Here is a 21,988-nt window from a genome sequence, read left to right on the forward strand (position 1 = left end):
CACTGGCTGGGCTTACATTCTTTTATAGTAACTATACAATGTGGCTATTAATGGACATGGAAGCCAATTTGGGGATAACTTTTAAACATCTTAATACAAACAAACCTTTTTATATTAAATCAATATTTATAGGATATAACTATAAAGTCACAAATAGAAGTATTTTATGCCAACAAAAACCTGAAACCAAAACGAGAGGAAGTGCCTTGCTCTACTTCATGATCACTCGGACTGTTTTGGAGACCTCCGTGAGCAGACGCGCACGGGAGCCCCTGTGGTAGAAGGCAGGCACGCGAGGGACCTCCAGGCGCTGGCAAACAGCACCCGACCAAGGGCGAGCAACAGTCCCTCTGATCTCTGCTCCTCACTGGACAAGGACGAGCAGTGGATCTGATGACTTGTAAGATGACTTCTAGCACCAACATTTTACAAAATGACACATGATGCAGAGATTCACGCATGTAAAGAATTGATACATCACAGAATATCACACATCAGAAAGCTCGCTGAATGTCATTCTGTCCAGCTTTAAAATTTTTCAGATAAACAATATTAACAAGCAAGTCTTAAATAAAGGAAAACCTTTTTATGACAATAATAAGTGAAACTGAGTACAGGACCTGAAGAGTCAATTGGGAGAAGATCCTAAAAAATTATGGCTTCATACATCAGAAGCCCCAAAGAAAATGCCATTAATTGATATTGTCGGCAAAACCCAAAAAGTCTGGTGACCACGTATACACAGCCACCGTCAGTAAGATGCTGAATATATCATATCCTGTATTATGAATAAATACAAGCACATAAACAGATTAACTTTTAATTTATTTATTTTTGTCTCTCAAATACATTTAAAAAATAACATCTTAGACACAGAATCACAAATACACACAAAACAAAGCGGTGTTTGCTTGTTTCACAAAGGGTTTTCTCTTAACTCCTTTAGCTGCTTCGCATAGAATTCAAAGCTTTCCTGTCGAGGATACAAAAAGGGAGGGAAGGGAAGATAAAATTATTAGCAAGAGCGATGGCACAAAACTTAAAGATCAGGAAGGACTGCGAACTCGCACAGATGCTGGGCCACGGCAGCCCCGCACCCGCAGGCCTCAGCACTCCTGCCGTTTCATGAGATCACCAGGTCGAGGGCCCCAAGTCAGAGTCAACGCTGGCACCGGAGCCTGTGTGCGGTGCATGTAAGCACTTATACCTGGGTGCGGAAGCTCGAGGTGTTTGAAATAAACATGGTATAGTCTTTCAGTTCAATGACACAACGAAAAGAAATACTGCATATATGATTCTTCTTGTTAAATAGAACAATAAAACAGAACTTCCTAGACAACCTATTGAATGGTAGAAAATATCTGCAAATCATGTATCTGATAAGGGGTTAATATTTAAAATACAAAAGGAACTCATACAAATCAATAGCAAAAAACCCAACCCTATTAAAAACTGGTCGCAAGGTCTGAACAGACGTTTTTCCAACAAAGACATACAGATGACTAACAGGTACGTGAAAAGATGCCCAATATCACCAACATCAGGGAAATGCATATCAAAACCACAATGAGATACCACTGCACACCTATCAGAAATAACAAGTTGGTGAGGATGTGAGCAAAAGGTACCAGTCATGCACTGTTTCTAGAAATGCAAATTGGTATAGCTACTATGCTAGTATGGAAGTTCCTCAGAAAATTAAAAATAAAACTACTATATGACCCAGCAATTCCATTTCTGGGTATTTATCCAAAGAAAATAAAAACACTAATTCAAAAGATACATGCAACCACATGTTCACGGCAGCATTATTTACAATAGTCAAGGCATGGAAACAACTTAAATGTCCATCAATGAATGAATGGATTAAAAAAGATGTGCTATACACACATCCAGAGGACTATTCTTCAACCATAAAAAAGAATAAAATCTTGCCATTTGCAGCAACACAGCATTATGTTAAGTCAGAGAGAAAAAAGATTAATACCATATCATCTCACTTACATGTGGAATCTAAAAAACAAAACGCAGAACAGGGCTCACAAATACAGAGAACAAAGTGGTGGTTGCCTGAGTGGGGTGGTGGGTGAAGGGAGTCAAAAGGAACACGTTTCCAGTTATAAAACCAGTAGGTCATGGGGGTGTAATATATAGCATGGTCCTTATTAGTTAAGAATGCTGTATTACATATTTGAAAGTATCTAGCAGAGTGGTTCTTCAAAAGTTCTCATCACAAGAAAAATATTTTGTTACTATGTATGGTGATGTTAACTGGACTTATTGTGGTATCATTTTCCAATATATACAAGTATCAAATCATTACATTATACACTTGAAACTAATATAATGTCAATTATACTTCAACGAAAAGTTTCCTAAAGAAATAAAAACAAACTTATTAAAAACAAATAAGCAATTAACAGTTCTATAATATGCTTGGCTATTGAAATATAGGTTTTAAAATGCTATTTCAAGTTGAAATAATGAGAAAACCACCCCAAGGACATTTGATGAATTCATACCTACAGCTGAAGGTCTGAAACTGACCTTGTACTTTAAACCTCAGTCCCAGGGGTCTGTGTTGTCCCACAGCCCACACCAAGGTATTTGAACATTCAGTTCCTGAAAAGTCTCCCCTGATGGTTCTTCACACAGATCTAATCCTCATGTAATTAAGTATTCAGCTCATTTTTATACACTTTATTGTGAGTGTACAGAAATCTGTAGAGGTAATTCCCCCCCTTAATTAAGAAATACTCACAGGGGGTTCAGCAAAAGGGACAGGTTCTCCAGCATTCTTCAGCAAAACTGCGTAACGTTTTAGAAACAGAGCATCCAATTTTATATTCTTTGCAGTTAAATTTTCATACAGTGTTTTAGCAGATGAGACATCATTGTCCAAGACTAAAGAAAAAGATATTAATCACAGATAAAGACAACCTGTCTTCCTCTTTTCCCAAAACACTTAGCTATTCTGGGACTCTTGTCTTCCTTCCTGGATCCCTTTATCCCAAGGCAAATGAACACTTAACCACCTTTAGAAAAAGCCACATTCAGAATCTACAAGCTCCCTCACTCCTTCCCACATCTCTCATTCACCATTATTCACTATGAAAGAGAAGGAAAATGACAAATATGACTATTTAAAAAAATCCAGGACTGTAAAAGTAACTACAAACTGAAGTCTTCAACCACAGAGTTAGCACACATCATTCAACTCTCTTCTGCTTAAAACCATACTTTAAAATCAAGCTAATTTAGGGATTGTTGTGGTGAGGGGCAGGTACATTACGCTGAATCTTTACCTACATCAATATCAAGATCATCAGCTAAACAACATCAAAAAGACTTTCAATACATTCTTCTGTTATAAAATAAGCAAATGTGAAGAATATAGTTAGCTACAATGACAAAAAATCCATACATAATCAATATACATAAAAAGCTTTATACAGCTAAATAATATTAACAAGTTATACTAATCTTTCACTTAAGTGGGTAACAGAATAGCCGAGGAGCTAGGTTTAGCTGGCTCTCTACTTAGGCTGATCTCTGGAAGTTTTCTTTTAATGTTTACACTAAGATTTATAGGGGCTCTGCTACTAACGGTTGGTAATTGTTAACATCTAAGTACCTAACAACCCCCTTACCTACAGTGATGCTCTATAACCAATCCCAACTGTAGCAGCAACAGGGGGAGCCTCAGGATGGATGTGAAAGTTTAGGAATCAATACAAGGATCTCCCAAAAGGGGCAAGGGTGGCTGACGCATAAGCTCTCACTGGGTCTGGGCAGATCTCCGCAAGCTGGGTGAACTCGATTCTGCGTCAGTCCTTCCCCACACGGCCAAGGGCTCACGCAAACACTCCGTCTTCAAGAAAGCTGCTCAGAAAAGGCTCCCATCTTCCCTTTCACCACTTCCTGGTCTCCCTGCCCTCTCCCTCCCAATTCCAAGTGGGATTACACAAGTTAGGAGTTTTATGCTGTTTGACCCTATTTCACGTTACTTAGTTACTATTTAATATCTGCCAATTCCCCAAATGAAACTTTGAGAAGACTTAAGATTCTAGCTCTGCTCTGAAATACATCATGTTCTCCTGACAAGGGTGGAACACTGGAGAACAAATTCACTAATTCTGATTGTAGTCTGTCGTCCTGCCAACAATAAAGTCAAAACAGCAATTCTTTATTTACCCCTTGCCTCAAGTGAGCACATCAGTGGTTGGCAGATGGTTAAGTGATCAAAACTTAGAAATGCTAACATTTATTTTGATTACTGAGGAAAATTTAGACTCGTTCCCTTTGATATGTGATGAGCAGGCAATCAGCGAACTGCTTAAAAGACTGGAATTTCAACTGTGACTTAAAGTAAAACTTTGGAGCCCACTTTTTAGTTAAAGGCTCATTATTTGAAAGGCCTACGTAGGCAGGGAGGGTACTGACGGAAGGAGCAAGATGGCAAGGCAAGGGAGAGTCTCAAGTATGTACCTATTTCATGTAATGCTTCAGGCAGCAGGGCCTTGGGCAGACTGGATTGGTTCCCAGTATGTAAACCCAAGTGGACTTTCAAGTTTTTCCAGGAGCCTGGAATCCTACTTGACACACCTGGGCCCCTCTGAAGATGCTGTGATACTTGTCTTATTTTAAAGTTATATGAATAATTTCATATTTTTCTTATAGTTTTAAAACATATTCTAAAGCTAAATAAATTATTTATATAATAATTATTTGATATTTAGGATTACTACCTTTGAGCTGAAGACTTAGTTGACTATATTACAACTATTTAAATCACAAATAATACAGTCAGATTTCACTTATTACCAAAGCATTTCATGATGGAAGTGTGTACTTCTTCCTTTTCAATTAATTCAGGAATCAATTCTAACAAAGATTTCAACGTTGGTGCCTAGGAAATTAAAAAATAGGTCAAAAGAACTATGAAATAGAACACTGACATATAGACATTATATATCACAAAATCTTGACAATAATTACAATAAAACTGCCTCTTCAATTTAATAGACTATTTTCCCTTCTGTACACAGACTGGGTTCAGTTCTAGACTACTGGAAGAAAGCAAGTATCATAATAAAGCAAGTCATATTTTTTCTTGCTACTGGAAGGTCTTGTTTAAATTTGTTATAAAAAAAAAAAAAAAAAAAAAGCAACATCTGTGAAGCGCCAATTAAGCAAAACACAATAAAATGACGTATGCCTGTATCTTAGTACTTGATGTTTTTCAAATTAACGCACTTCCATTTACATTTCCATGAATATTTTCCTAAAATATTTTAAAGATGGATTCTTTTATCAGTTGGTCACCATACTAAGAAAGTATGAGATCCCAAAGAATAGAAGAAATAATAACTGTATCTTTCAGTACCATTTTTTGGTGAAATGTGAAGAATTCAGCCAAACATTCTGAAGTTTTCCCTACTTGGAATATAAATAGAACATTTCTAGATCTCACTGAAAATTTTACTTGACTGCTTTCAGCTTTTAGTTCCTGTAGTGAATATAGAACTGCCATACCCCAGTGAATAATCACCGAATATTTCCAAACACTTCAATATTGTTGCATAAAGATGGATTTTATATAGTTTTATGCCCTGTTCCCATCTTACCAAAAGGAACTAACTCTGGCTTAATTACTCTCCTGTCAAACAGGCAGGCACTGTAACAGGAAGTTTTAAAAATCTGAAATCACTTTTTAACATTTTTATTCAGTCCATCTACACCTGGACCTGCATCTTGCAAGGATTCCCCGCGGTTCAAAGTCTCCAGGGAGGAATGTCCAAGCAGATACGTCACTGGACATTTCCCGTGCCATCGCATGGCCGAGGCAAAGAGGTACTTGACTTGGCATAGCCTTATATGTGAAGTGACAAGTGCTTTTGAGATTTCTTATACTTTCTAATCACAAACTTAATAAAATATAGTCTCTTTGAAAGGAAAAAAGAAAAACTAAATATTTTCAAAAAGTTATTTGTAAATAAATACATGAACCAGAGACTGAAATTGAAATTAGGTTAAAAAGCCCTGGCCAGTTTGGCTCAGCGGTTAGAGCGTCGGCCTGCGGTCCGGAGAGACCCGGGTTCGGTTCCCGCTAAGGGCACGTACTTCGGTTGCAGTTTGTCCCCGGCCCTGGTTGGTCGTGCGGGTGGCAGCCACTCGATGTGTCCCTTCACGTCGATGTTTCTCTCTCTCTCTCTCCCTTCCTCTCTCTTCCTCCCACTCTATCTGTACAAAAAATGGAAAAATATCCTCGGGTGAGGATAAAAAAAAAAAAAAAAAAAAAAAAAAAAAAAAAAAAAGAAATTAGGTTAAAAAAAAATATTTTTTTAAGTTTGTGTTTGTGTGTGGGAAGTATGTAGAAATTAAGGAAAAGAGGCCTCCCACACCAGCCAACCTAAATGTTTCACAATAAAACAAACATTCTAATTGGCACTCAGTTGGAAACTTCATAATGTGCCCAAATAAACTAAGAATGGGGTTCCTGGTGTTCAACAGGTAAAATCAGATCTAAATAATTTTTTTTTTTTTAAGAAATACACTTATATTCTTTTTTTGTCTTAATTAGATATAGGATTGGTTCTGTTTTACGCACCACACATGCATCCTTTGGGAACATGAATTTCTGGTACACACCAGTTTTAAGGCCAAATGGCTAACCTACTGATGGTTCACACCTGAAAAATGGTCAAAAATAACCACGTGATGTGAGGAGTGCTTGTCACACTGTTAACAGGTACAGTGACCTAAGCAACAGGATTTTTATCTTCCATTTCTTGGGGCCCTTTCTTGGAGCTCTTACTGTATAACCATGCGCAGGAAGCACTCAGCATAAACTTGTTTTGCATTTCCAGTACACCTAAGGAGACTTTCTATCAACATTTAAAAATGTAGACAAGTATACACAAGTCAAGTCTTCAATCTCTACAGTGTTTTTAGATCAGGCCTGAAGCAACAAGCTCTGAAGTGATCCTCATACGTTTGAACAAGACTGGCTTATAGCTTCATGGATTTGTCACAGATTAAGCACGGTACCTTTCCTGGTGTCCGAGTACTCCTCATACAGAATGCCACGAAAATTGGGGTTTGTTCAGCAATTGCACCACATCTCTAAAAATTGAAATGTTGTTCAGTAAGTGAAGGTTTCTGATAAACAAGCAGATCAAAGTGAGTATTTCCAATTAAGAAAGTTCATAATAATACAGTAATGTATCATTACTAATAGGAGGGCATAGTAGTCGACCAATTTTTTAAGGCAAGAAAAAAGAAAATAAGTGCAAGCTATGTCAAGCTTTTGTGAATGCTGTCCTTGGCAATGGCAAGTATAAAGTTTGTTTAAAAAGACAAGGGAAAAATTAAACTAATGTTTCAACAACCACAGAATAAGGTTTAGGACTGCAAAGAAAGAGGAAAAAAAGAAACACTATTCCTCTCCAATTATACTGCCAAGCATTCACAAGTGAGCTAGGGATCATAAGGTTAATTATACATTTAATAAGGTGTCAGGGAGATAACTGCTCGTTTCTTTATAAAAATTAAAATGTACAAAGCAAGTTCTCTTTAAAGTATAATTACCTACACTTATGCATACAAAAGGACTGATTTCAATCTCTCTATTTTATAAAAGGCTTTCATTGCAACAGACAGCCAGTGCTTGAGAAAGAGACAAAAGTTAAACTAAAAAAAAAAAAAGTTTATATGACAGACCAGATAAATCAAGTGTCTATCCAATCTTAGATGCTATAGTAAAATCAAATATGGCAAGACAATATTTTAGTTTACACTCTTTGTAGATGTCATTCCTTAAGTTTCTAAAAGCACATTTCTCTTTCAAAGCTTTAAAACATTGTCAATACTAAAACGAATAGTATAAAAAGAACTTTTGGGGACACACAGAACATTTACATTATAAACTGATGTTTTCGACATCTGTGAATAAAGTATTCATTCTTCAGCACAGCAAGAATAATCTTTGACTGTTTGACAAGCAGGTAAAGGGTGGGTAAAGGCTTTATCATTTGAAACCTCAGTCTACTGAAGGTATGAAAATAAAAAGACTGCTGCTGCACCAACACTCAGTGGTCACCAAGAGCCGCCAGACAGGCGGCTGTGGCTGAATGCAGCCGGGAGGGCAGCAGGCAACACCCCTGTCGTCTCCCATCCTCGGTGTTGTCAGTTGTGCTAAGAGCCTTGAAAGATTCCAGCTCAGAACAAGTTGGTAGAGGACAAGTGCCACCTTTCTAAAGAACCATCAAAATGTGTTAAAATTGAACAAATACCACCACACGTATATAATTAGATATGTATATGCCCCTGGTAGGTACATTTAGAAATGTACACACAAAGATAAAGCATCAGAGTTTATTTCTTTCAAGACAACCTGAAACACTAAAGGCAGGAAGATAAAAAAAAATTCCTGAAATCCCTATTATAAACTGCCTTTTCTCTGTGTGTGTGGTATGTGTATGTGTGTGTTTAAAGGTAAAGAAACCAAACCAAACAATAAAATTTCCAATTACCCGGAATTTCTCTCTGGCCAGAAAACAAAAGTACAAAAGCCTTAGGGGCAGTAGCAATTTATATGTTTTACAAAATTGTTAACGGAGATATTTCTCAAACATGCCTGTTAAAAATGGCTCGGATTCTACTGTCAAACTAGATAAACTTTAAGGATCAAAACTAGAGCTCAGGCAAATGGGTAGTTTTATCATCCCTAGCTACCACTTACAATCTTTTGCTGCTCATAAAAATGTAAGTGAATATAATACTATTTACTATAAGAAACTGGTCCCAGATCTCAATTTGACACAGGGAGTCTACACAAACACAGCCGTTGGCAGGATCACGGTGACTGTTTGACTGCCACCTGCTGGGAAGGGGCCCCCAGTGGTGCCTGTTTGTGTACACTGCCAGTGGCAGCTCTGATCACCCACCGTTCGGCACTTGGAGCAGCTTTATATTTAGTGCTGTTAAAATAGCATGAATGCAGATGCCTTCTTCCCTGAAGATTGCTAATTTAACTGAGAGTGCGGGCCACAGAGACCTGCATTAGTCATTTAATGTGTCTGTGACACACAAGTGAATAGAAAGCAAATTCAACTCTTAATAAACCTTGAAAAAGGCACTGAAAATGTTTTTCAGTATTCAAGTGGGAAGCTGTACTTGAAAAGCAAACATTTCCTACTTTTTGTTTGCAAACTGTGTTGCCATGGTGATGCACAGTATTTATAGCATTAGAGAAATTAAAGTAGGAAATCAAAGGAATTGTTTTTGTGTTACCTATCTGCACAGAAACATTTATCTTTTTTTTTTTTTCAGAAACATTTATCTTTAAATCATTTCAGCAAACTAAGTCTTCCCTCTTCCTCCACCCCCTTAAATCTAAGGACATTTCTAGTCTGATCTGGCATGTTTAAAATCTGCAACCTACAATTTATTATCCAGTCCTTATCATGTAACCTTGATTTACAATGAACTTAAATGCGCTAGCAGCCACACACTTCAGTTCTAATGGTCTACCGCACACTTATGTCAAGTACTTTCTCAATGTACTTCTCACAAGCCACCAGCCCCACTGCTCCGTGTGTGGTGGGCCATTACCTGTAGGAGAGCTCTGGCATCATCCACCTTGCCCGAATCCACAAGCTGAAGAAAAAGGTCGGTAACGGGTTTGTATACTGCAAACTGATTGGCCAATCTCTCTGCCATGATGCTCACTGAAAAATGACAGGTAAGAAAATTTTTTTGTTTAAACCATCCACCAAAGAAATCTGGTCCAGTCTCAATAGAGAGAAAATGTGCTTCTGTTTTTATAGCTAACTTACTCTTTTCAAGTGCTGGTTCCAACCGTTCCTCTATTACTTTTCTGAATAAGTACGCCAAGCCAAAGTAGTGGGTTTCCGTGGTTTGATTCCCTGAAGTAAGCATATTTTCAATGTTTTCTATTGCAACATCTACGTTATTGCTGCAAAAGAAAGTAAATTATAAAGAAATGTTTGCTCTTGTATTAATATTGCAGGCAGTTTTCACATGAGAACTTACTTTGGGATTCACATATGCAAATGCTTTAGGATAAAAAGGAGATACAGTCACAATTAACCAGATAAAAAACACTATGTAAGTTGAACCCAACCACACTTAGGTAGCAAGAGCAATCATTAGGTGGTTTATGCTATAATAACTGAAGTAGTTGTTCATATGAAAACACTGCTCTACAAATAAAATCAAACTACTATAATATGAGAAGCATTAATGAGGATAACAAAAGACAATGAATCTTAAATATTTAATTTGATTTTGTAGCTCTTTAATGTAAAATAAAAACTTGTGTAAGTGCTACAACTTTGGCTTTATAATCTATAGTGGTTGCTACTGTATGAAGTAAAGATATGTACCACCCAACCAGTGTAGCTCAGTGGATTAAGAGACGTCCCATGGACTGAGAAGTCCTGGTTGGATTCCCAGTCAGGGCACATGCCTGGGTTGTGGGCTCGATCCCTAGTGGCAGGGGGATGTGCAGGAGGTGGCCGATGGATGTTTCTCTCTCACATTGATGCTTCTATCTCTCCCTCCCTTCCTCTCTCTAAAAAGATCAATAATAACACCTTAAAAAAAAAAAAAAAAGATACTATGTACCATCTCAGGAATCTTAAAGATGCTGATGATGTTTTTAAAAGGTGTATTTTCAAGTCTCTCAACCCACAGATAGTCACAAAAATTTTTTTTCTGTCAGGTATTATAGAAAATTTTAAAAATATTTAATTTATACTAAAATTCTCAGAAAATGTATCTTCACATTTTACATTAAAAAGTCAATTACATGGCCTTATTTAACAAGTTATCATAAAAATTATCTTTATGACTTTCTGGTTAAGGTACTCTTTAGTTGCTACTTTACAGTTATGGCACTCCAAATCAAAATAATCAATTTTATGTTGAAGTTATTACCTAAAACAAAAGAATTCTCTAACTAAAAATGAACACCCCATTATAATACATTTTTCTTATGGGTTTTAGTTAGAAAAATTATTCACTAGTGAATAACAACATATTCTTGACATCATATAAAACTGTATTTATATGATAACATTTAAAAATTCATCTGTTCTTGCCCTGGCCAGTTGGCTCAGCAGTTAGAGAGTAGGCCCACAGACCAGAGAGTCTTGTGCTTGATTCTGACCAACGGCACTTACCTTGGTTGTGGTTTGGTCCTGGTTGGGGTTGTTTGAGAGGCAATCAATCGGTGTGTCTCTCTCACATCGATGTTTCTCTCTCTTCCTCTATCTCTCTCCCTCTCTCCCACTCTATCTGAAAATCAATGGAAAAATATCCTTGGATGAGGATAAAAAAAAAAAAAAAATTCATCTGCTCTTGCCTGGCCTGTGTGCCTCAGTGGACTGAGTGATAATCTCATGCACCAAGAGGTCACTAGTTCAATTTCTGCCTGGGTTGCGGGCTCGATCCCCAAGAGGGGGTGTGCAGGAGGCAGCCAATTGATGTTTCTCACATCAATGTTTTTCCCTCTCTCTCCCCCCTCTCACTCTTATCTGAAGATAAATTCCTTGGGTAAGGATTTTTAAAAAAGGGTATGTAAGATTAATTATTAAAGATCATTTTTTTCTAAAGGCCTGAAGGGGTTAATTTCATAATCATTCCCCATGAATCATTAACTTGAGCAAAGTTTATAAAAATCAAGTTTTTATGTCCTTCTACAGGGGTGATTCTCCACAAGGAATCTAGAGATGGTGGTAAGAAGCATCACCTCTAAATACCTCCCTTTTTGTGGGTGCGTGATGACAGGAGTGGATGGTAGGAGGATGGAGAAAACAGAAATTCCTGTTTCTAACAAGCTTGCTGGGCCCTCTGTTTCACAATGTTCTAGTGTTACTCTCAGTGTTGCTGACAACCAATGAACTTACTTTTCACTTCAGTAGCAAAGTGTTTCCACATCAAGGGCCTGGCCCATATGAACGAGAACAGTTACCAACTGTGAAACAAATTTTACGAATTTAAAAAATTTGGTATATGTTCTTCATTCTAAGATTTAATTCAAACCTAACACACATTTTGTAACATATAATTATTCCTTAGTAGTTACAGAGTAAAGCAACTGGCATCAATATTCCCTCTGTAGTTGATATGGTTTCTAATAGCTTTAAAAAGTTTAGAGATAATGCTCCTTCCAGTAGCCAATGAAGAAAAAGAAAGCTTGAAAATACTCACTTCTTTATTTGTGCCAAAGCAATGTTATTGATGAAAACCATATTTGAAAGTCCAATTGAATCTTCGAGTCCATTTACCATCTTCTGAATTGCTTGTATGCTTTCTAAATCACCCTTCAAAGCACATGCCTGAATCAGGCGGGTCACTGCTATCCTAGAAGGTGTCTGCTTCAGATCCAAGGCCATCTTTAGTGCTGTTAGAGCCTCTACAATAGAAAAGTAGGTGACAAGAGTTTTTCTTATATGAATCATTCTCACTTTAATGCACTTTGAAAACCAGCTTTTAAATACAAATGTCAAATGGCTGTAGACAAAAAGCTATGAATAATTTATTCTAGATTACAGAAAATATTGATACTTTATAAGAAACCTAAAACATAATAATTTATTTGACTACCTATAAGATATCAGAGACCAGAGAAATGTCTTAAGTCACAGAAAATACAAATGTATTGAAAGAATGTGGGTACCATCTGGGAAAAAACATTTAGTGACTAATTTCAAGGAAGCTGACAAGTTCAGAGGAATAAATATAAGAATTTTAAAATTAAAGACCTGCCAAAAATACATAACTTCTACTAAAATTTATACTTTCCCAGACTTTATCATACTCAGAGATTACATGATTATCAAAATCATCTAATATTCCAGAGATTCTTTATTGAAAACAATGTCTTTTTTTAGTCCAAACAGGATCAATCACACAAAAGCAGCCAAACTGGAACATTCAACTTTCACACTAACAAATTTTACATGATTAAGTAATACCTTGCAGACATTTTCTTTCACTCATTTAAAAAGCTCACCAGATTCCCATGGATATAGGTACAGGAAGTATTTTTGTTTTGTTTTTTAAAGTATCATACTTACAAGTACCTGATTATGGATAAATTTGGAATAGCCTTCTGACTTATTGACTCATGTGCAAGTGTAGTGAAATTATTATATTAAGTGAAGTGGTGGACTGAGAAAATGTAATACTTAGCATAACAATTACCAGTACTGCTACCAAAGAAAAGTTCATGACTGTATAGCAATGAAAGCAATGCAACCTAGACAAAACTAAGACTCTCAAAGCAGCTTCCCAAAAAAGGAGAGCCTATTTTTTCACAGAAGAATGATAATAATTAAAGTCTAATAAAAGTAATATGGTGAAAGACAATTAATTCAGCATTTATTACTGAATAAACAATTTATAATAACCCCAAATCTATAAGAAGGGAAAAGAGGAAATAGGTAGTTTAAAAGGCATATTCAATAAAACTTTATGAATACATACATATAGGAAACAAAAAATGTTATTAATATAATTTACAGAAAATAAGCTTGATTAAATTTTCTTAACTGGGGGTCATACACAGATAATCAACTTCAGAATATTATTAACCGAAATATTGTCAGCTAGGGAGGATTTTCCCACCAGTGAATCAAAATAATAACAAGAATAGATAATGAGCCCTGGCCGGTTTGGCTCAGCGGTTAGAGCATCGGTCTGCGGTCCCAAGAGACCCGGGTTCGGTTCCCGCTAAGGGCATGTACTTGGGTTGCAGTTTGTCCCCGGCTCTGCTTGGGTCGTGCGGGTGGCAGCCACTCGATGTGTCCCTTTCACATCGATGTTTCTCTCTCTCTCCCTCCCACTCTATCTGAATAAAAATGGAAAAATGTCCTCGGATGAGGATTAAAAAAAAAAAAAGTTTAAAAAAAAAAAAAAAAGAATAGATAATGATGGTGATGATAGCAACTAGCATTTATTGAGTTTTAACTGCATTCATTGAGCGTTTACTACATGTCAGGCACAGTAGTAAGCAATTTATAGTCACATCTACCCAAGCACTAACTTTATAGGTGAGAAACAGAGGCACAGAGAGTTTAAGAATTTGGCCCTGGCCGGTTTGGCTCAGCGGTTAGACCGTCGGCCTGCGGTCCGGAGAGACCCGGGTTCGGTTCCCGCTAAGGGCACGTACCTCGGTTGCAGTTTGTCCCCGGCCCTGGTTGGTCATGCAGGTGGCAGCCACTCGATGTGTCCCTTTCACATCAATGTTTCTCTCTCTCTCTCTCTCCCTTCTGCTCTATCTGAACAAAGAATGAAAAAGTGTCCTCGGGTGAGGATAAAAAAAAAAAAAGAATTTGCCCAAGGTCATATTGCTAGACTCTTAACTCAAGAATCTAACCACCCCAGAGTCTGCATCAATGGGTGCATGTGTGCATGAAAGAGGAGAGGATCGAGGAGAATAGATCATATTATGTCTATCCAAAAGGAGCATGGGACCTTAGAACCTAAATCATATTCCCAGGACCTGCCTTCTCTACAGTTTATGACTTAAGGGATAATAAAATCTAGTATCCATCCACACTCCTCCCCTCCACAATCTTTTTCATTCTCTTAGCTCATTTACTAGTCATACTGATTTCATTGCAAAGGCAACATGTATCAACTTATTAATATTCCAGAACAGTATTAGCTTATAAAATTATATTAAAATTGGACTGGCTTTATTTTTCTACCTGCTTTAGATGGGATGAGAAAAAGAAACCTGAAAATTGGGAGCTCAACCATAGAGCAAAATAAGGACATGGGGACAGTGCCAACACCATGCCCATCCTCACTGATGATCATTTTATTTTTATTTATTTTTTTATCGTCACCCGAGGACATTTTTCCATTTTTTGTTCAGATCAAGTGGGGGGGGGGGGGGAGAGAAGAGAGAGAGAGAGAGAGAGAGAAACATTGACGGGAAAGGGACACATCGAGTGGGCCACCTCCCACCCCAACCAGGGCCGGGAACAAACTGCAACCAAGGCACGTGCCCTCAGTGGGAAACAAACCTGAGTCTCTCTGGACCACAGGGCGACGCTCTAACCACTGAGCAAAACTGGCCAGGGCTCGATGATAATTTTAACAATCATTTATGGCGAGGCACATGAGGTGGTGTGTATGTGTGGGGAGGGGGAGGTGGTAGTGGGGGAACATGGCTCCTGCTCTCAGCCAACCTCCAGTTGAACTGAATAGCTGAGAAAATGTGAAAATTACATTACAAAATTTCTTGTAGTTTTTCCAGAGTACTTAACATATAAGTAGAGAGTAGTAATCAAATTAAAACAAATTCAGATTCAAATAAAAAATTAATCCCGAGCCCAGCTGGTGTGGCTCAGTGGACTGAGCATCGTCCCATGCACCAACAGGTCACCAGTTCGATTCCCGGTCAGGGCACATGCTCGGGTTTCGGGCTGGATTCCCAGTGGGGGACATGCAGGAGGCGGCTGATACATGTTTCTCATCAATGTTTCTATTTCTCTCTCCCTCTCCCTTCCTCTCTAAAATAATCAATAAAAAAACATATTTAAAAAAATTAACCCCCTGAAATTAAAAAACTATTTTATTCTTATCTTCATGTCTACAGATATATTTAACCTAAAATACCAATTTGACAGAAAGCCTTTTTTGAAAATAAAATGAAAGCTTTAAAAATATTAATAACAAGCCCCACATCACTCAATTGTGACTTGAGACTGTCCAAAAAGGCTATCTAAAAAGGCTGCCTGTGGAATGATGAGGTGAAAATCTTGCAAAGGGAGAAATCATCACTTACATCGTCTGTCCTAATCAATCAAGCTGACATCTAAAGACCAACACATTCAGGTATACAGGCAGCATTAAAGTTGCACAATTAGATAGCAACTTTCTCTGAGGGATGTGACATTATTTAACAAACATACAAGTGAGGTATTACAGACTAAGGAAGAAATAGGTATAACATGTTGAACAGTTAAAGAGCTTTTTTCAACCGTCCTTAAAGATTTCCTAAGTGGGTTTTGTTGTACTGGCAAAACTATGGTGTTACTGCACTGACTACAAATCAAATGTAAACCTAAATGTGAAAAGATGCTTACCTAAATTTAAGATTCATTATTTTTCCCCTCGGGAGCTCATTCATAAAATCTCCAAATCCAAACCCATTTCTCTGCAAACCAATAAACAGTTTCTACCAAACAAATGGCCCCATTCCAATCCTCTCCAAAGTCATCACCACAGAATTATATAATCACCAAAGTCATCTTTCTAGTATTATACTCTTAATATTAATTTAAAAACTCTAAATTCCAAACTCCAAACAAACAATGCATTTTATTGTTGTTGGTATTACGAACTATTAAAAAAGTATTAGATTAAGTTTTAAAAATCAATATTATAATCATTTGGTGCACAATCCCACACATTTAACACTCAATTTAACTCATTTGCTATCTCACACACAACCAACACAATATGCAGGAAACAACTGCTGGGAATTGTTTCAGATGCTCTAAAGTATGTTAATTTCCAAAGCAAAGTGACTTGTGCTGTGAATTTTAACGTACTTGAAAGCCTGTACTTTCTCTCGTTCTGGAACACAAATTTTGCATGTCTGAAGAGCTGTGATTCATCTTAAGAAAACCCATCTTGTGTTAAATGGAATGGAAACTGGACTAAGTGGTCAAATGACAAGTACATTCATATTCAAGCTGTATTATAAATGCATGTACAGTAATTTACGTCTCTCAGCTACCACAAAAGGCTCTTGATAAGCAGGTAATTTGCTAAATGGACTCCTTTATCCAAGTATTCGAAGGGCGTTACAAGAAAAATCTGCAGAGGCATTAATGTGACGTAAAGGTCAAGCATTGTGACATACCTTTCAAATAATCCCGCCTAACTTGCGTTATGATGAGGAGGCTGTTGGCAGCATCGTTCAGTGTGAAGCCCTTGATGTGGGTCTCAGCGCTAAAAGAAGCAGACATTTAGAAAGGAATTACTGACATGCTTCTGATACGATAATAAATGGTTGAGCACCAAGGTGAAATTATAAAAACTACTGTTCGTATGTTAAAAATATTGCTGCAAAATATCGACCTGGAGACAGCTTTTGTGTTATCCTGTCAATGGTTATAGAAGGATAATTTTTTTTTGCATTCTGACAGATGACAAAGTTGGAAATGAGCAACAAAAGAAACAAAGTACAAGATTTTTTTTAAACAATCGGTTCAGATTCTTGAATGCTGACATATTAGATGACTAAAATAACTGCATGCCCTGCATTGTTCTGCTGTATCCTAAGCTGGATCCTTTTTCCTCTTTTTTCTACATTCACCATAATTATAAAATGCAAAACTATTCTTTCGGAAACAAAAATGAACACTTATTTTCAGCACTGTATATTTTAAATATAAACTAAAGCATATTACTAACTAACCCCGTATCATTTGGTTGATTAATTTTCAAATTTCTGTCATCTAGATACATACAGTTTTTAAAGGTGAACATACTGTAGAACTAAAACCGTTGTTACATTAAAATTTAAAACTTTACACAACCATCTTGTCTTGGACTTAAATTTAAAACAAAACCCCCCAACTTTTTAAAACTCAAGAGCAAATAATTGCTTTACTTATGACTAAAACCTACATGATTAAATTAACAAAACAAAACCCTAGTCATCTGCGTGCCACATTTTTTGCACATCTCCTGTGATGAAATTTCAGGATCCCCAGGGTTCATCTTCCGATTAGGAAATCTCCACAGGTCAAAAAGAGCAAAAGCAATTGCTGCCAGTTGCCTTATCAAGCTCAGTGATGATCTTGCTGCCAACAACCTCAGCCTGCCAACATGAACATCTAAGCTGGGAAGATTTGGAGAACAGCAGGGTCACTGCTAAATTATTCTCGTCAATCCCAAGAAAATCCTCCAAAGACACGGTTATATGCCCATCCTCTGTCACTTCCAGCCTCTGAGGTTCACCCCTGCAGGCCCCGGGAGCAGGATTTTCTTATCCCCCAACCGATCCTCTTAATCCCACCAAAGCACCCATTGCTCAGTTCGACTTTTTTTCTTTGTACCATCTGTCAAAGCTCTTAAGTCAACAGCTCCTGCAGGAGACTATAAACTGCCTAAAATAAAGGATTTACTTTCTCAATCTTTAGGGTGATTAAATAAACAGTAGACATTTTTTAAATTAAGCTCACTTCTTATGCTAACATTATTACATGTATTATACTATATTAACTTGAAAATATTACCTAAAATTTATTGAAACTATGAGGTAACAAAACTTCTCTTTTAACTGACATCAAGTGTGAACTATAAACCTTTCGAATACCTCGAAACACAGAACATTTTCTTTCCCACCTTAGGAAACTGCCTATTCAATGCAAATATAAAAGTGAGATAAATAGGAAGACAAAAGCTCTCTCGAGTTCTAGTATATACTGAACACTCAATATCTTACATATGTAGAACTGATCAATCACGTCCAACATATATTCCAAACTGGCAAAAGGAAAAAAACTACAGAAAACTACTTTGTGTTGACTCCTTCAAACAAAGTAAAAGAAGTTTACTTCTGACCCATGATTTCGATCTTTCCTTTTGGAAAAAATCTAGTCCAGGGCTGTCAAATCAAACTTCCTATGATGATGGGATTATCCTTTATCCATGTTATCCAATAGGGCAGCTACTAGCCATATATGCCTATATGTGATAGAGGAATGGGAATAATTCTATTTAATTGTAATTAATTTACATTTAAACAAGCACATATGGCTATAGTGGCTACTGGATTGAACAAAACAATTCTAGTCATTTTCTTTTCATTTTTAGAACTGCTATAATAAAGGAAATAACTACAAAGGATAAGGGTATTAATCTTTTAACTTACAATCAACTGCAAAAATTAATCTGTCTTAACCAAAGAAAGTATTGTAGGGAGAGTTTCACCTTAGAGATTTCAGTGTAATAACAGGTTTGTGGATTGTACTTACATAACATGAACATAGAATATTAGTTGGTGATCATAATTTATCTTACTTTGGATAACAAAAACTGGTTGACCCAGGAAAAACCAACAGTGATTGATTTAGCATTATTTCTAGATAGAATGAAATAAGAAGCTGGCAGGAAACAAGAGAAAAACAAAGTACTATTCTTTATCTTGAAAGATAAAGTAGTGCTATTGTTGCGTGATTCTCAAATTTCCTAAGAATACAGTTTTGTGTTATCAGAGATTTTATTTTACTTTTATTGATTTTTAAAATATTGATTAGAGAGAGAGAGAGATCGATCGACTGGTCAACTTGTTGTTCCATTCATTTATGCATTAATTAGATGATTCTTGTATGTGCCCTGACTAGATCTAAAACCTTGGTATACAGGGATGATACTTAAACCAACTGAGCCATCTGGCCAGGGCCATCAGACATTTTTTTTTAATCCTCACCCAAGGACATTTTTCCTTTTTTTTGTTCAGATAGAGTGGGAGGGAGAGAGAGGAAGAGGAAGAGAGGAAGAGAGGAAGAGAGAGAGAGAGAGAGAGAGAGAGAGAGAGAGAGAGAGAGAAACATCAACGTGAAAGGTACACATCAAGTGGCTGCCACCCGCACGACCAACCAGGGCCGGGGACAAACTGCAACTGAGGTACGTGCCCTTAGCAGGAACCGAACCTGGGTCTCTCTGGACCGCAGGCCGACGCTCTAACCGCTGAGCCAAACTGGCCAGGGCCCATTAGAGATTTTAAACAATAATTTATATCCCTTACTGTTCTTTGAATAAACAGTTCCACTCCCTTGAAATAGTTCATTATACCTAAGGTTTTATTTTGAAATATAAAGAAACCTTGTAATTCTAACTAAAAATGAAAAATGTTGGTTTCTTTAAAAGTTTTTAAACACAGCTCTTACTGTTACTTTTAAGGTTCTATTACTAGTTGGGAAGGTTAAATGACCTTGTTAATAAAATTAAAGAAATCTTATTAGAAGTCAAGTAAAAATGCAACACATTATGGACAGCAAAAGTATAGCAAAATCAAAGACTGAACTTTTTAGTTCATAGGAAAAACCACTGCTCCAAGACTGAACAAGAGGCATTGTGTAGGTAATTATAACAGACTGCTATTTATTATCTGAGAGTAACAGCACCTAATACCAAGGGCTACTGCTTCTTGCTACAGTGGCTGATTTGGTTATACCATGTTATAATAAAGACGCCTATAAATCAAAGCAACAATTCCTTCCTTCCTTCCTTCCTTCCTTCCTTCCTTCCTTCCTTCCTTCCTTCCTTCCTTCCTTCCTTCCTTCCTTCCAGAGAGAAGAAGGGAGAGAGAGATAGAAACATGGATGTGAGAGAGATACACTGATCAGCTGCCTCCTGCATGTCCCCCCACTGGGGATAGAACCCAAAACCCGGGCATGTGCCCTGACCGGGAATCAAACTGGGACTTCTCAGTCCATAGGACAACACTCAATCCACTGAGCCACACTGGCCGGGCAACAATTCTTTTCTACTCTGATCATGGATATAGAGCTGGAAGGGGAGATAACCTGGTCGCATTTTGTCAATGAACCAGGAAATGAATCTAGAGAAGTTACATAACATTCCTTCAGTAACAGTTAATTAGCTGAAGAACTAGAACTAAAACTTCTACTTCTCAGTTTCCAGTCCAGAGTTATTTTCAAAAATACTCAATGTAGACCTAACCCACAATACATTTCTTCAGAGTCAAATATCACATTTTATTGGTTCAAGGGATAGAACATGCAACCAATCCCAGATCAGGCAGTTGTGTAAAGTGGAATACTGTGTAATACTAAGATAATAGTGACCCCAAGAGTATAGAAAGGCTTCACAAAGATCTAGAGAGAGAAGAAAGGAAAGAAGATAAACTTACATTTTACAGGTTGTGGATATGAGGGGAAACAGAAGGGCTATATTATAACCATCTTCTAGGTCAGCAGCTGGCATAACTTGTTTGATCAAGACTCCGTCAGACATAGTAAGAAATAATGTTTTTACACTACATACCAGTGCACAGATACGTAAATACACATATAATTGAAATAAAACTTTCACAAAAAATTTTCAGTAAAGTGCTTTGATATTTTCTATTCTATTTCTTTTTTTATTCCTCACCTGAGGATATTTTTCCACCTATTATCAGGTAGAGTGGGAGGAAGGGAGGGAGGGAGGGAAAAAGAGACAGAGATTGATGTGATAAGAGCCACAACGACTGGTTGCCTCCCTCACGACCTGATCAGGGCTGGGGACGAACAGCAACCAGAATCGAACCCGCGACTCATTAGTCCGCAGGTTGACACTCTAACCACTGAGCAAAACTAGCCAGGGCTCTACTTCATTTTTTAAAATGTTGATTTTCTCCCACTAAATAGACTCCATGGCCAAGTAATTGGTTACAGCTGCAGTTTGAAAAACTAGTCAAGCCCTGGCCGGTTTGGCTCAGCGGTTAGAGCGTCTGCCTGCGGTCCGGAGAGACCCGGGTTCGGTTCCCGCTAGGGGCATGTGCCTCGGTTGCAGTTTGTCCCCGGCCCTGGTTGGTCGTGCAGGTGGCAGCCACTCGATGTGTTCCTTTCACGTCGATGTTTCTCTCTCTCTCTCTTCCTCTCTCTCCCTCCCACTCTGTCTGTGCAAAAAGTGGGAAAATGTCCTCGGGTGAGGATTTAAAAAAAAAAAAAAAAAAAAATCATCAAAATAAAATTGTACAAAAAAAAAAAAAAAGAAAAACTAGTCAAGCCCAGCTGGTGTGGCTCAGTCAGTTGAATATCATGTTGTCCCATGCACATTCCTGGGTTTTGGGCTTGATCCCCAGAAGGGGGTGTGCCAAAGGCAGTCGATCGATGATTCTATTTCTCCCTTTCCCTTCTTTTCTCTCTAAAAAAATCAATAAAAACATTTTTAAAAAAGAAAGAAAACCTACTTGAGATCAGTG

The 21,988-nt window shown here is 37.4% G+C and overlaps 1 protein-coding gene across 1 annotated transcript in view; it reads right to left on the reverse strand.

Annotated features, from left to right (window-relative positions):
* Positions 1-202: 202 nt before the first annotated feature.
* LRPPRC (leucine rich pentatricopeptide repeat containing) overlaps positions 203-21,988 on the reverse strand; it is a 110,349-nt gene continuing 88,563 nt past the window's right edge. The window contains exons 31-38 of the mRNA XM_036262996.1: positions 16,910-16,998; positions 12,238-12,442; positions 9,840-9,979; positions 9,616-9,731; positions 7,051-7,125; positions 4,825-4,909; positions 2,762-2,904; positions 203-973 (exon numbers count right to left, since the gene is read on the reverse strand). Coding sequence (XP_036118889.1) covers positions 917-973; positions 2,762-2,904; positions 4,825-4,909; positions 7,051-7,125; positions 9,616-9,731; positions 9,840-9,979; positions 12,238-12,442; positions 16,910-16,998 — 910 coding nt within the window. The 3' untranslated portion in view covers positions 203-916. The remainder of the gene's footprint in view (positions 974-2,761; positions 2,905-4,824; positions 4,910-7,050; positions 7,126-9,615; positions 9,732-9,839; positions 9,980-12,237; positions 12,443-16,909; positions 16,999-21,988) is intronic.

Source organism: Molossus molossus, unplaced genomic scaffold (genome assembly GCF_014108415.1).
Source record: "Molossus molossus isolate mMolMol1 unplaced genomic scaffold, mMolMol1.p scaffold_m16_p_15, whole genome shotgun sequence".
NCBI classification, from domain to species: Eukaryota; Metazoa; Chordata; class Mammalia; order Chiroptera; family Molossidae; genus Molossus; species Molossus molossus.